General features: G+C 38.3%; 5 protein-coding genes and 1 non-coding gene across 6 annotated transcripts; 3 read left to right on the top strand and 3 right to left on the bottom strand.

Moving 5' to 3' along the window:
- Positions 1–2,973: 2,973 nt before the first annotated feature.
- On the top strand, positions 2,974–4,087 carry ATC70_001102 (uncharacterized protein; the record flags this gene model as incomplete). Its single annotated transcript, XM_064820504.1, has 3 exons — positions 2,974–3,159; positions 3,214–3,867; positions 3,923–4,087. 3 exons carry the CDS (start codon positions 2,974–2,976, stop codon positions 4,085–4,087), a joined length of 1,005 nt encoding a protein of 334 aa, XP_064684424.1.
- Positions 4,088–4,969: 882 nt separating this feature from the next.
- RPS26A_1 (40S ribosomal protein S26) lies at positions 4,970–5,574 on the top strand (the record flags this gene model as incomplete). The annotated part of the gene is made up of 2 exons (XM_064820503.1): positions 4,970–4,976; positions 5,030–5,574. The coding sequence occupies 2 exons, from the start codon at positions 4,970–4,972 to the stop codon at positions 5,572–5,574; spliced, it is 552 nt and encodes a 183-aa protein (XP_064684423.1).
- Positions 5,575–6,037: 463 nt separating this feature from the next.
- ATC70_001100 (uncharacterized protein) lies at positions 6,038–7,432 on the bottom strand (the record flags this gene model as incomplete). The annotated part of the gene is made up of 5 exons (XM_064820502.1): positions 6,038–6,604; positions 6,671–6,790; positions 6,858–6,988; positions 7,055–7,324; positions 7,378–7,432. 5 exons carry the CDS (start codon positions 7,430–7,432, stop codon positions 6,038–6,040), a joined length of 1,143 nt encoding a protein of 380 aa, XP_064684422.1.
- Positions 7,433–8,267: 835 nt separating this feature from the next.
- ATC70_001099 (uncharacterized protein) lies at positions 8,268–9,374 on the bottom strand (the record flags this gene model as incomplete). The annotated part of the gene is made up of 1 exon (XM_064820501.1): positions 8,268–9,374. One exon carries the CDS (start codon positions 9,372–9,374, stop codon positions 8,268–8,270), a length of 1,107 nt encoding a protein of 368 aa, XP_064684421.1.
- Positions 9,375–9,739: 365 nt separating this feature from the next.
- Positions 9,740–10,406, top strand: ATC70_001098 (uncharacterized protein; the record flags this gene model as incomplete). Its single annotated transcript, XM_064820500.1, has 4 exons — positions 9,740–9,797; positions 9,860–9,939; positions 9,999–10,139; positions 10,194–10,406. 4 exons carry the CDS (start codon positions 9,740–9,742, stop codon positions 10,404–10,406), a joined length of 492 nt encoding a protein of 163 aa, XP_064684420.1.
- A 712-nt stretch (positions 10,407–11,118) lies between these two features.
- Positions 11,119–11,191, bottom strand: ATC70_001097. The gene has a single exon. It is a non-coding gene; the product is annotated as a tRNA-Trp (tRNA).
- Positions 11,192–14,367: the final 3,176 nt, after the last annotated feature.

The raw sequence follows: 14,367 nt of genomic DNA, 5'->3' as shown, positions 1-14,367 counted from the left end.
CTTGCTACGCTGGATGACCGCGTTGTCCTGCGGGCTATCACCGAAGACATTTCAATTCAGAGATATCACATAAATTTTAGACATTCAATTAATAGTGAGAGATTATTGTCATTGCAAAAAACACTTTTACAGGGAAAAACTCTGAACAAAAGTATATATATATACATATATTTGGACTAAGTAACTGTTCTTTCAAATATATGACCTCCATTGGGTCAGTATCGCAATTATTATTGCCATCATCAGAAAGGCATTCGGGAAAGCCAGCATCAGCGAAGTTTGCCAAAATCAATTCAACTCAGATTTTTTTTTTGTTCAAGATTGGTCAGATTTTGTTTTTTTCGACTTAATTGAAACCTTTTGCGAGATTCGACTATATGGATTGTGAAGATCACCCTACGCTTCCTAATACATTCTTGGAGTACTTTTCAAGACGCTTCCAATGGCACTAATTATAATATGTGCTTTGAATGAAGCTATTGAGCAATTTGGCAGAACATGAAATGAGGTTTTTAGCGAAAATAGCCATATTTTGCATATGAAATCCTCATAAAAGTGGTTTCATAGATTGCTTTGGATCGAGAGAAACGTTTTGAATTAATATATACCATAGTAAAGTCTCTATTTTCAAGGTGAAAAAGGCGATCGTTTAATTTTCGTAAAAAACCATGAGGTACCCCTCATGGTTTTCAGTGGAATTTTGGCCATGTTTTTTTTTTGGTCCCAAAACGTTGAGCAACGGTGTCAGGAAGTTACTACTACTCGAATACAACAATTTGGTGTCATTCCGGTGGCTCAGAAAGATCTACATGTCAATATATGAAGGCTTGAAAGCTGTCAAAATTGGTAATGTTTTTGCTTTACAGCTTTTATTTACACAGCGTGAATCACATCTTGGTGGATGGATAGCTGAAATTCTTGAAGAGGGCAGTTCTGCAGTCTGTACAACTTCTAATTTGAATAGGAGGCATATTGGTTTTGGTAAAGCTCAAAATCATTCTCTGGACTGCACAAATTTACAACTATTCCTCAGTAATGTAAATCAATAAATTACACCACAACTCAAACTGAAAGCCTATATTGACAAATTTATACTTAATAGGAACCAGAAACTTGCATTTTTGTCATTCATCGTCTTGTATTTATATTACTTGCAATACGAGAAGTTTGCAAGTCTATCAATGTCTAGAGATAATTTGTTGGTACGTTAGCCACCCCCGGGATACCTCATGCTTTTGGTGTGCTTTTTGGTCGATTTTTGGCCATGTTTTTTTGATTCCCAAAAAGTTGAGCAGAGATGTCAGAAAGTAACTGCCTGATGAGAGCAACCGTTTGATGCTATTCTGACCATCTAAAACGGCCTTGAATGCGAGAAAATGCAGCATAAATGCCCTTAGATTTTGCTGTACCAGGGACCTTAAGGACTAAAAAGGGGCAATACCAGTATGCTGCTTGCCCGTATACAAAGTAGCTACGTATATATGGATGTAGAGTATCACAGAATAATCAGATTCACAGATAATACGAAAGGTTTTCATGTATAAGTGGAGGATCAAAATGAAAATAGCCGTATTCTGATAAGATACGCAAGAGCAATCAGTAGCACGAGCTGCCGCTGCGCAGGTTGGTTCTCACCGAAGCGAAGCGAAGGTAGAGAGCAACCTGAAGCATAAACACTCGTATGCCATAGTGAAAATATTCATTTTTGAGGCCAAAACGCGATCATTCGATTTTTTTATGAAAACCATGAGGGGTACTTCATGGTTTTTAGCCATGTTTTTTTAGGTCTCAAAAAACTTGAGCAGCGATATCAGTAAGCAAGTGCTAGATCAAAGCAATTATTTAGCGCTATTCCGGTGGTCAAAAACGGCTTTCAACATGAGAAATCACTGCTCAAAAGCATCCAAATTCTGCTGTGATTTGCATATTTTTAAGTATCCAGAGGTACTATGAGTATGCCGTCTATGTATATATGAATCAATTGCATTAGTATATACATGGAGTACCGTAAAAGGCTTGGGCCCATTATTACAGACTGTTTGTGGAGAGTCAGCACGTAACAAAAGTGAAGCCCCTTGCTATTTTCCTTGTTTCCACAATAGAGATGATGATGGCCTAACAATTTTGATCAACACTAGAATCGCTATGCATTGAGTGTAAATATTCTTCGCATTGCATTATTGCAGTTGCAGTTTTTCATTTATCGAATCAAAAATTTGTGGATTTACTATTCTTATGGAAGACAGGGAGCCCCTTTTTGCTTCAAGATTTAAAGCAGGAGCAGCTAGGTATTGCCCATGCTTAAAGGGATGAAACAAAATGCCTCAATGATTATATATATATATTTATATATTTATATATATATATCTTTCAGTTGGGTCGCTCAATCAGGTAAACGTGGACTGTATACTGGCATACGGTGATGGGAACCATCAAAGCACTTGATGATGGCTTTGTGGTCTAAAGATAGTGTGTAGACGGACTACTGTGATAAATTGACAACTTGATTTCATAATCCCTTGAACTATCACTGCATAAGATATGCATTAATGCACAACATATGCTGTAGCCATCAAATGCTATATTGTACCCTGCTCGCTGCTATGATAGCAAGGCTACACTTTGCACCATACCTAGCATTAGCAGAGTACAGTGCGTAGGTTACATTTCGACGGTAGATTGAAATGCAGATGGTGGTGCATTGACTCTTTGATGCTTATAATTGTGATTTGGAATTTCGTTAAAGCTATGAACATAAAGAATCAATCAAAGTAGCTTTGCGGTCAAGTATATTTATAGTTCAAGATCCAAGCATGGCGTTGTTTCTCTGTTTTGTTTCTCATTGTTGAATTTCTGATCTGTGGTCGTGGCTTTCCAGTGACCTTTTTTCTTGATAGCATCCTGTTACCATTCGAAAAAAAATGGGAAGGAGAACCAGATTGAGAACCTTATCCCTTCACTCTACACAACACAATGTCTGTCAACTACACAGTAGCCGATTTGAAGCCAAGAATCTTGGAGAATATTGATAAACTTGAATATCCAGCTGCATACACATTCTGTCAAAAGGCCTTAGAATTAGAGCCTCGCAACGCAGAAATATTAGAAATCACTGGCCAGGTCGAGCTGGAGCTTGAACAGTTTGAACTGGCAAGAAAGGTAGGACTATGTTGCGGCTAGCATGCAGAAAAAGAGGCTAATCCGCCATTTCAGCACATGTTGGAATCTATCAAACTGGAGCCAGAAGCTAGCTATAGTAAATACATGTATCTGGGTCAATTATCTGTTGAAAAAGAAGCCATTGCTGCATTTCAAAAGGGTGTGGATCTGATGGTAGCCGAAAGAAACAAATCAAACGTGGATTCAGAGGAAGCCAAGATGCTCGCATCTAAAATTTCCAGTGCATTATGTTCCATGACTGAAATCTATCTGACTGATTGCTGTTTTGAACCTGAAGCCGAGCAGAAATGTGAAGAATACCTAAGCCAAGCACAACAAGTAGACTCAGAACACGCAGAATCATATCAACTACTAGCATCTGTCAGATTAAGTCAACAACGCAACGAAGAGGCAGCATCTGCCCTAAACAAATCCATGGAATTATGGATCCACAAGGAAGCTGGTGACGCTACTATACCCATTTACGACACGAGACTTGCTCTGGTCAAATTACTGCTCGAAGTTGGCATGTTTGAACATGCTTTCACAGTTTTGGAGAATCTACAAAAGGAAAATGACGAGGTTGTTGATTTATGGTATCTCTATGGCTGGACCTATTACTGCTTGGGAGATGACGAAGAGAGAACACAAGAGGAGAGAATGGCATTCTGGGCAGACGCAAGGGATTGTTTGGAAACTGCTGTCAAGGTAAAGTGTCTATTGCTTGTAAACACCCAAAAACTAAGTATAATCGTTTTGACAGTTGTATAATATTATTGGATCTGATGACGATGCCATGTTTGATCATTCGAAAGAGCTCATCCAACTCATTAATCAAGTTGTTCCTGTCAGCGTGGAAGAGCCAGAAGAGGAGATTGATGAAAATTTCGAGATTGAGTCTGACGATGAAGATGCAATGGAAGAGTAATGCGATATACACAAATAATACATAATAGAAATAGCTACAATGACAACGAGATTTACCAAATAAATATTTGAATATATTAAAAATCAACCACAATGCATGCATCAATTCACTATAAAACGAAAATATAACATTCTGTAGACCCTTTTAATAGAAAACTCCTGGGCAAGGGATTTCTTTGTGTTTGTGAGCAGGTGAAATAAAGGGGGTGGTTTTATTCAGGCATAGGAAGGAAGCGAGAGAGAGAGAAAGAGAGACCAAAGAGAAATGATACAATGACACGCACTAGCTAAAATATAGCACAAGATCATCTCATTACTTTAATATACAGTCTCAAGAATGATGGGATAAGTTAAACACGATATAGCCAGATCTGACACACATACACAACGGGATAAAGGCCTTTTTTTTCAAATAATTACATTCCTCCAAAGCTTCTTGTACGGCCAACAGCATCATCAAACAAACAATAACAGGCGATCAAGGGGTGGAAATTGAAGCCACACACACAAATGAATCCCTTGGATATATTGTAATATTATTGCCCCTCTTCCCTATTTCATCAGACTCCTAGCAAAAACACAAAAGGGTGGAAATTGTAATTTGATGTGAAATTAGGGTTTATTTGCTGTTTTCTTGCGTGGGTAATGCTGTCAAAATCATCCGTGTATATATAGAAATTTTGATTTATCATCTGCTTGTATTTTTATACATTTACCTATATACAGAAATTAACTTTTTATACCATCATTGCCATCATCTTGATCCTCGTTGATCCCTTTTTTTTAAAAAAAAAAAAAAAAAGTATATAAATGCATCGATATTATTGTAAAAACTCACACTTTTTTTTTTCTACACTACAAAACTAACTACGCTCTAAACAACATGAAGAGTAAGTGGGCTCATCATGTATTTTTCAAGCTTCTTACTAACATTGCATTACAGTCGCTGACATGCTTAACCCGACTGCCATTAGTCAACTCTCTTCTCCACCACTCTCACCTCAGCAAGAAGAGTACTGTCCTTCTATGATGAAACGTGATAGTACAAGCAGTGCTAGTAGTTCAGACACTAGCTTGGGAACCGTTACTGGAAAGCCAAGAAGTAGATTTTCAGACATCGAGGATGCCATCATTTGCGAAGGCGTAAAAAGAGGATTAACTTGGGGCCAAATTTCAGGCCAACTGCCACATCGCAAGCGTGCCACTTGTTTCAACAGATATCGTACACTTCAAGGCATTCGCAAATCTCGCAAACGATCTATGCAGGACATGAGATCACCACCTATCACTCCACCCAGTTCTTCATCTTGGCTACCAAATACCCCACCAACGAAGCAGGAATATCATCATACATATGCCCATACTCATGCCCAACGTCATCACAGTTCATATCACCAATTTTACAATAACAATCAGCTGCCTGCACTCGTAGCACCTCTACCAACGAGATTACCACTACCATTCTCTTATGCAGATCGAATTCATTAAGCTTTTCCTTTCATTTCCTATCCCCAACTCTTATGATTCACTTTATGCCTATTTCATATCATCATCAACAGCATCATCAACAGCATCATCATATTCATAATTATCATTTTACCTTTGCATTTAATCATACACAGTACTATCAAGAGGATTACTATAATGTCCTCAAGCTTATTCTATCAAACATAATCCCCTTTTTAAACTTTCTTGAAGCCCCTTCCATCTCCTTTCATTCCACTTTGTAAATATCAGCACTTTTTCTTTTTATTCTTTCTTCATAGTCATCATAGTCCCCTTTCCATGCCAAATTAAAATAAAAAAAAATATATATAAAGATACATCAAAATACACGTTGTTGTCGGTTTATATCTCAACAAGTTTATATTTACATTTGCTACCACATTTGTATAAAAGGGGATGCTTTTATTTGATATATATATATATATTGTGGATGAGTGTATATGATTTAATCTTGCTTGGGAAGTGATTGAGCCATGATAATACCACCATCAACGATATTGCCGCTTTGATAAACACAAACAACAACACTAGCAGTAATAACAATTAAAAGGACACTGGTCCAAAACAACAATTGGAAATCACCGACAGCATCAACATACTGACATGCTTCTCCAACGTAGGATGATTTACAGGCACAAGTGTAGCAGTTCTCCTGAATCTTGGTGCACTGACCATTACCGCTGCAATTAGAGGTGCCATTCTTGCAGGCGTCAGATGTCTTGAAGCATGTTTCCTCGACAGGGAGAGCACGCTTCTTTTTGTGGGTGTTGGAAGGAGTCAAAATAAAGGTGGAGACACCACGAGCATGCAATCCATGGAAATTTGGTATAACGAACTTTTCAAAAAGATCCATGACGATGAGTTGAGCTTCCTTGTATTCGCTTGATTCAAAACCGTATTCTTGACCGATCAAGTTCAAGGTGTCCATTTCAATGAGACGGATTTCCTCTGGGTTGCTGTATTGAGATGCATCCTTTACAACCTGCACTTCAGCGATGAATTTGCTGGCAGCCTATCATACATGAAACAGATGGAAATGAGCTATTTGGTTGTTGCGAGTTGATCACTGCCCATCTACCTCGTTCTCCATGCTGAACAGATCGGTATTGTAGTCAGAAAAGTCCATCTTGAATTCCTCGTACATGTGCTCATCCTGGGTAATCTTTTCAATGACATTGGCGCCCATCTTGATGGTGGCCTGTTTCAGGGGAAAACAGAACGCGTTTCAGGTTCAAGTCGATGAGATCACATTCTCTGTAACTTACCTCTTGATCCTTGTATGTGACAACAGCAAGGTCGTCGTTGTTCTTGATCGCTTCATCAACACTTGATTCGACCAAGGAAGCATAGTTGTCAGGTTCATCATCAGAAACATAAAAGGATGTATCAAGCATATCTGTTGTTCAATCCATAACCATATTAGTCACCTCATAAAAAAAAAGCACACAACACAACCACTCACCTGGCTTAGCACCAGAGACAATGACAATCATGCTGCCATCAACCTTCTTTTCAAACAAGCTGGAGGATGCAGGCAAAAGAGAGGCGAGCTCTTGAACATCTTTGAAAGAATCCACATTATTTTCATTTTGCATACGTAAAGCAGTATGCTTAGAGGAAGTATCCATCATATGAGAATAGAACATGGAGAAAGAGTTCATTGAGACTTCAGGTGCTGTTGAGCTAAGCGTATTCTCGTTGTTGGATGAAACCAAATGTACAGAGGAGCGAGCTACATAGAAACATGTTAGGTGCTGAAGGCATCTTGTGGTTGCTTGCATTTACCGAGAACGCCAGTCAATACAGACGCGATCACCGTTGTCAAGGATAATAACTTCATTTCTTGTTTTTATGAGAGCACTGGATACTCGATGAAAACAACGATGAGGAAAAGAAAAAAGATTAATGTCTTTCACGTTAGACCTGTTCTCAGAAAAGTCTCGCAATGATGCTTTTTAGATAGCCGAAACATCGTTGGAAAGGTGACGTGTGTGTGTGTATTGAAGCAATGCTCTTGCAAACATGAAACGGGCAGATGTTCCTTGGACACGCCATGCTTGATTTCATGAGCCTTTGCTATTTGATTTTCTTGTATTCAAAACAGATTTCAGTCATCTCAGATCAGCCGAACCTCCTTTGCAAGATGCTAAAAATGTACCATTTCTTTGACCATCTAGATGCTGAATGAGACACAGGAGTCAGATCCCTCTCCAAGCATCGAATTCATAGAACAGTTTATCAGGGTACGCATTAGCGGCATATTGCTATATCTAAATGCCATTGTATATCATTCATCTTGATCTGTATAGTAATTGCTGGGAATAGCAAAATGATGCTCATCAACATGGGATCACAAATTTCGATGTTAACTTCATGTGTCAGATCAAACAATCCTCATCAGGCCTCTTGTCTACAATCCCTGACAAGCATCCAGAAATTGCAATTCATCTATTTTAGAGTATAACCACAGGTCATATGCTTTTGACAGTAAATAGTCCGAGATAGTACTTGCATAGTATAGGATTAGATCAACAAATAGTGACATGTATAAACGTTAGCAAACATACCATGAAAGGGATTACCTTAATTTAGATTTCCTTGTAAGATTTCTTGTCAACGGCCGAGAAAATATTGGTATAACAGACTTTTATTAGAAATACAACTATTAAATTATTCTACATGGCAGGATTAACCTTGGAGGAGTGCTGATGGAAGAAACTGCTCACTAACTTTTTCATCTTACTGCTGCTCGGATAGCAATACTGTTGGATCGTTGTCTTGCTAACACTATTGATGTCTTTTATCATCTTGATGGGGCAATCTACTGCTTCTTCGATAGTACTATAACACAGATCACAAGCCAGTTCGTACTCTCTTATCACCTTTGGCCAACCTGTTTGAGACGTTTGACACATATCACAATCAAAATTGACTTCCAGTACATTTGGGTTCCAACGAGTATCCCCATACATTTCTCGATCCCCATATTCAAAGCAAGCCAACTTGAATGTCTTTGTCCAAACCTGATGTATATCCAGTGCATCACTGTTTGTCTTCTTCTTCTTGCTGGGCTGATTTTCCAGATCAGACAAATAAATTGCAGATTCCAAAACAACCTGGGCCTGATAGCTGTCAAATCCTGACCAGAACTCGCATCCTTGTTTTAAGTAAGCTAGCTGCTGTGTCGATGTCATGATGGTATCCACAGATCCTCTTCGTTGAGTGCATAATTGATCTTGTTCGTCAAACTGAGCTGATACTGTTTTGGACATGAGTTTGAGATGGGCTCGACATTTTTCGAGCGCTTCTCGTTTCTCGGAGACTTGTTGCTCGGCTTCTGCATTAATGTCTCTTGCTTTCAGGTAGCGCTTTTTGGATTGCGCTGAAAGGAGAGGCACTGAAACAACGGCATGGTAGTGTTGCTCGCAACGAATCTTCTTTTCTCGACTTTTTTCTGCAATGGCTCTAGCAAATTGTAAATCTTGCTCCAAATGTATCTGTTTTCTTTGCAATTCCTTTTGCTGATGACTGATCTTTTGCAGCCCTTGATCCAATGCATGACCTCGATCATTCAAATGATGAATGAGTTGCTCCAGAGAACTTTTTCTTCGATTGTACTGCTGGGAAATGATGTCTACGGTGGTCAAGTAGTCATGTATCATTCTGCGCCGATATTGGACTTGATCAATGACCTGTTGTAGCAGCTTCTTCTGTGTCATCAAATGCTTCTTGGTTCCTCTATAGCTCACAATTTCCTCTGCTTTTTCGATATTCACAGCCATGCTTGCCGAGATGTAGTATACAAGACAAAAGAGAGAAACCAAACGAGACGCTGACGGAATATTTATATACTGTTTCGTAGGATAGACTTGATTTATCCCTCCCTTTTGCTTGTTACTACCAAAAAGTTTATTTAATATAGTTGTAAACTTAATCCCGAGAGAGGTCCAGCAAATTTAAGGTATTTGCGTCACTACGAGAGGCACAAAGTTAACTTTTCTGCATTTGTGTGTGTGTGTGCGTGTGTGTGAATACGTTACATTCCAACATGATATCGCGAACCATCTCCGATAAGCATCATTTATCAATCGAATAGGTAGATGCACTATCTTTCTTTTCTTTACATCTACACAATTTCTGTTAATAGATGAGTTATTCAGCGTTTTTCTATGGCTCTTTAATGTCAAAGGTTGTACTTTTAAGAGGTAATCAAGACATTGGAATAAACTGAACCATGACAAGTTAGATTGAGCTCTGCTGTGTATAGTCCTATGCGGTCCAACTGCATCTGATCATGACAAAACACTTAAATTGGATTCAATACAGTTGGGACCTGCTTTGTTGAAGGTAAACTAGCATATTTAAAGATGATAAACAACCCCCTTACGTAATTTTTGCATAAATAGGGGTATAAACGACACTCTCTTATTGGGGAAGAATATCCTGCTCTGATTAACACTGGAGATAAACACGACGCTGTAATGGGTGTTATTTGTCAAGGGCTAGAGTTGGAAGATATCAAAGCATTGGATTGTTTTGAAGGAGATGTATGTGATTATTAGTGGCCAATGGCTTCAGGTTGCTAACATGCAACTGAATAGGACTACGAGCGTGTGCCTACCAAGGTGCTCTTGAAAAATAATACTTTGACTGATACAGAGGTTTATATCTGGATTGGAGATAAAAAGCTGTTATCCGGGGAAGAATGGAGTTTTGACTACTTTATTACTTCAGGCAAAGAACAGAAATGGCTTAATGAGCGATGCGAATTTTACAATGTAGATAAACTTCACGCAATTGATGAAGTCAAATAGTACAAATTCCTGAATCAAGTACATAGGATTGAATAAAAATAGGAGGCCAGGCGAACCCCTTGATTGCATTGGTTACCGTTATGCTACCGAGGCCCTTTTGTTACCAGGCAGAATTTTAAAATTGACTCGATACATCAATTTAAACTGATTCCATTCTCTTGAGCAATTGAATTACAGTTTTGTAGCACAGAATGCTAATGATTAGCCTTTCATATCTGAATGTGGCAAACTGTGAATTATGTACAAACTGAACATGTTAAACAAAAGTAGCATTTGGGAGTACTACGTATGTTTCTATACGGATTCCAATTCTTTGACATGGTAACCAAGACAAGATGATGATGACTAACAATTTTATCGTTTTCAAGCTCATTCTGCTACATCAGTAGCTCATGCTTGTACAAGATCCAAGTGCTGTTCATGATGAAGTAGCAATAAGTCAGTCTTTTCTGCTTCTGATCCTAGCGCAAGTTAAACATCCCACCTGAAGGGTAATGAAGCGAATGATAAAAAAAAAAGGTTTAGGGCGCTGATGAAAATAGATATATGACGCACTGCAATGGCTGTTAATGCAAAGAAGGTGATGAAATAAAGAGAAGCAATGTAAACTTGCCAGACTAAAGATGCATGCCTGACACCAGAAAATTGATAATTTCTTAAAAGAAAAACCATCCTAGACTACAGACACCAGATTTCATAGGATTGGCAAAAATGAGACGTAAGAGAATCGAACTCTTGACCTTCAGATTTGGAATCTGACGCTCTACCAATTGAGCCAACATCCCTTGGTTGTTGATTTTACCATTTAAAACAAGACTACATACTAATAACAACATTTTGAAATTTTAAAATCGCGTTTCTCTTCAACGTACGGCTTGAAATCTACAGTTAAAGGTTGCTCTGGGCTACTAAAGCTTTATTTCTATGGACAGAATGCGCTAAATCTTGCTGAGCTTTAGCGATAGGCACAACCACACAACGTAAAAAAAAAAATATATACCGTATGCTGAAAAGAAACATTATAATAAAAGAAAGAAAAGAACATTACGCATCAAATTTTGCATGAATCAGCTTTAACAAAAATAATACGCCTTTTATTTAGATTAGAAGCTGCATAGGCTGCAGAACTGCCCTTCCAGAAGATATCCGCTACCAATATCTTCAACCAAACAAAACCAAACCCATTGTGGAATTTGAGGCTTTATAGACTAGAACTCACGAAAAAAAAAGAATAAAAAAACAATAGAGTCAACTTGATAAAGGTATGTTTTATTATCAAACTGACAGGCGTCAAGTAAACTGAAGTATCTCTACTGACCAGGTAGATGATCCTTCTTATATACTATAACAATGGATAAAAGTTCTATTAATTAGATTGACAGATAAGTCAACTCAGATCAACTAATGTCTAATCATGCTAAAAGACAACTCCAGCAAGCTAATCATGATTTAGCTTTGCCTGGATGAATAATTAGACTCTTATCCGAAGTACCCTGATCTATCCTTTCTATAAGGATAATTAATATCGATCTAGTAGCATGTATCCGATAGGTACAGTCTTCTTAGTCTATATCAATAGTACATATCTGAGTGTATATCGCTAAGCATACATCTTTAGCATGTATCTTCTGGATATATGGCATGTCTATAGCATATCGTATGCATGTCCATAGCATGTCTCATATATAGTACAAGTCTGTAGTACATAAAGTATCTGTAGCTAGTATCACGGATATAAGCATGTGTCTTATAGCGTGGATCATGAAGTGCACATCTGAAGCAACAAGCTCATATTGCATTAATCTTGGTGTCTATCCAGATATGGTAAACATCCGTAGTCAATGTCGGAATACAAGTATAAGTCTATAGCGCCATCCATGTCCGTGGTGCCATCTATAGCAGCCTAAATCTTATATAGTATGAATCTTATAGTACTAGCGTATCTGAAGTCCATATCTTCTTATAGTATAAATCGATATCGTACATCTAATCCAGCGTACATACAGTTTATATCTAAATCTGGTAACTGGATGAACTGTCGGAATGCAGATCAGAGTGGATGTATTCCACATAACCCATCAAGAATAACGTAAGCCTTATAGACGCTTGTAACCTTTCCAGCACAACAGCAGCTCATGGAACTGAATGTTGGGAGTCAATCTTAACCGATGTATGTTTGGCAAGGCATACGGCATTGGGATTATACTTGGTACCTAGTATACTGCAGCAGCTATATAACTTTCCTTACATACTGCAGTGAACTTATTTAAAGAATATCCCTCGCATAAAACCGTGTGATAGATGCCAGATCCAGTAATTGCACCTTATCTTACTTTTGAATAAAGGATTTAAATTTTATCAATATTTGAATATATTTTTATTACAAACACAAAATTATAATACATGACATCAAGCGGAAATCAACTAGCTGCAGACCTTCGTTGCTTCAACCTCTTAGCCAATCAAATTGCTTGAAAACTCCGCTGAACTAAAAAAAATTTTGCGAGGGTTTCCCCCTGTTTTGATGTGAGGCAAAATTTTAAGCTCCGCATATAGCAGTATAGCAGATGCTATCATCAAATTTCCCCCAGGTGCTAGAGCATGCCTTACTTACACCACCTAGCTTTTAAATTCTGGCATTGAGACTCTCAATCATCACTAAAGTAAGTAGCGATAACCAAGTGGAGGCGGCCTATCTACCTCCTAGCCTCGGATAAAGTCTTGTTGAGCTTCAGGGATAGGCACATCCACACAACGTAAAAAAAAAGGTATGCTTCATTCAAAGAAACATAATAATAATAAAAGAAAATAAAAACAAGAACATACTACTATAGGAGTATAGCAGTACGTAGGCAAAAAAAGGGATACTCACACAAAGTGAGTACTCAAAAGAAAAGTATAACAAGTACAACATCAGAGACGTTCAAAACAGCTCGTTGTTGTTGCAACAAAAATGCATACATGGGCAACGCGCATGGTAGTAATAGTCGGTTGTAAAGCAACATGATGACACAAATACGCACAACTGCAAAAGCAACAGTGGTATTATAAGTTTGCAATACAACGTAATGACTAATGTTGTTTCATGTAAAGCCACAGAGGAAGCACCACCAACAAAAGAAAAAGAAGAAGAAAAAACCGCAACAAGGCAAGCATCAGGAATGCATTATCACGAGGAAGGAAGCAATGATATAAGCGTTCAAAGAAGTTTTATATCATTGCGACCAGAAAAAAGAAGATACTTACCACATACCACCACCGTAGATAGGCCAGAGGATACGCAATTACCAGATATAGATCAGAGAACGAGCATGCACCACCAAAGATAGTAGACCAAGAAATACCAAATTAGCAGCAGCAGCAGCAACAACACCAGCACCATAGTCAAAACGAAGGACGCATGCCACCAGCAGAGACCAGACAAAGACCAAAGAAGCAACCGCCAGACATGATAGACCAAAGACGCAGGCAGCAGAGATAGCAGAAAAGTAATGGCAGCAGCACCCACGTCAAACAGGCAAAAAATTATTAAAACCTAATAAACAATTTCGATTAGTACTAATTCTACGTCTTTCAGTGCTCGTTATCGAATGGTACCTACTATATCCTACTTGAAAGAAGCAGTATCAAGTTCTTCTAACAGTACATGACCGTGTTATCAGAAGCTAGAGTGTTATTTTCAACCAAAAGGGTTCCAAAACCAATATGGTTTGACACTAACGCGTTTTGCAAAAAGGAGAAAAAACGGGAGGTATGGAAGAATGAGAGGGCACCCTATCCAACGTCACGACCAGTAGATTTGGTCGCAGTCTTTTGCCGCGGCAGCCCTAATTGCGGCAATTTAATATGGAGTTGTGTAGTGGGTATTTTCGTGTTCAAACCTGACTTGATCTCACATCTTTCAAACGTTTTTGCTAGATTTGACTATGAAAACTGTCGTTATCACACCCAGCTCTCTGAT

This window comes from Mucor velutinosus (assembly GCF_035048745.1).
Source record: "Mucor velutinosus strain NIH1002 chromosome Unknown tig00000041, whole genome shotgun sequence".
In the NCBI taxonomy this organism is placed as follows: Eukaryota; Fungi; Mucoromycota; class Mucoromycetes; order Mucorales; family Mucoraceae; genus Mucor; species Mucor velutinosus.
The sequence above is the reverse complement of the archived record's forward strand: the minus strand, read 5'-3'. Positions and strand labels throughout refer to the sequence as shown.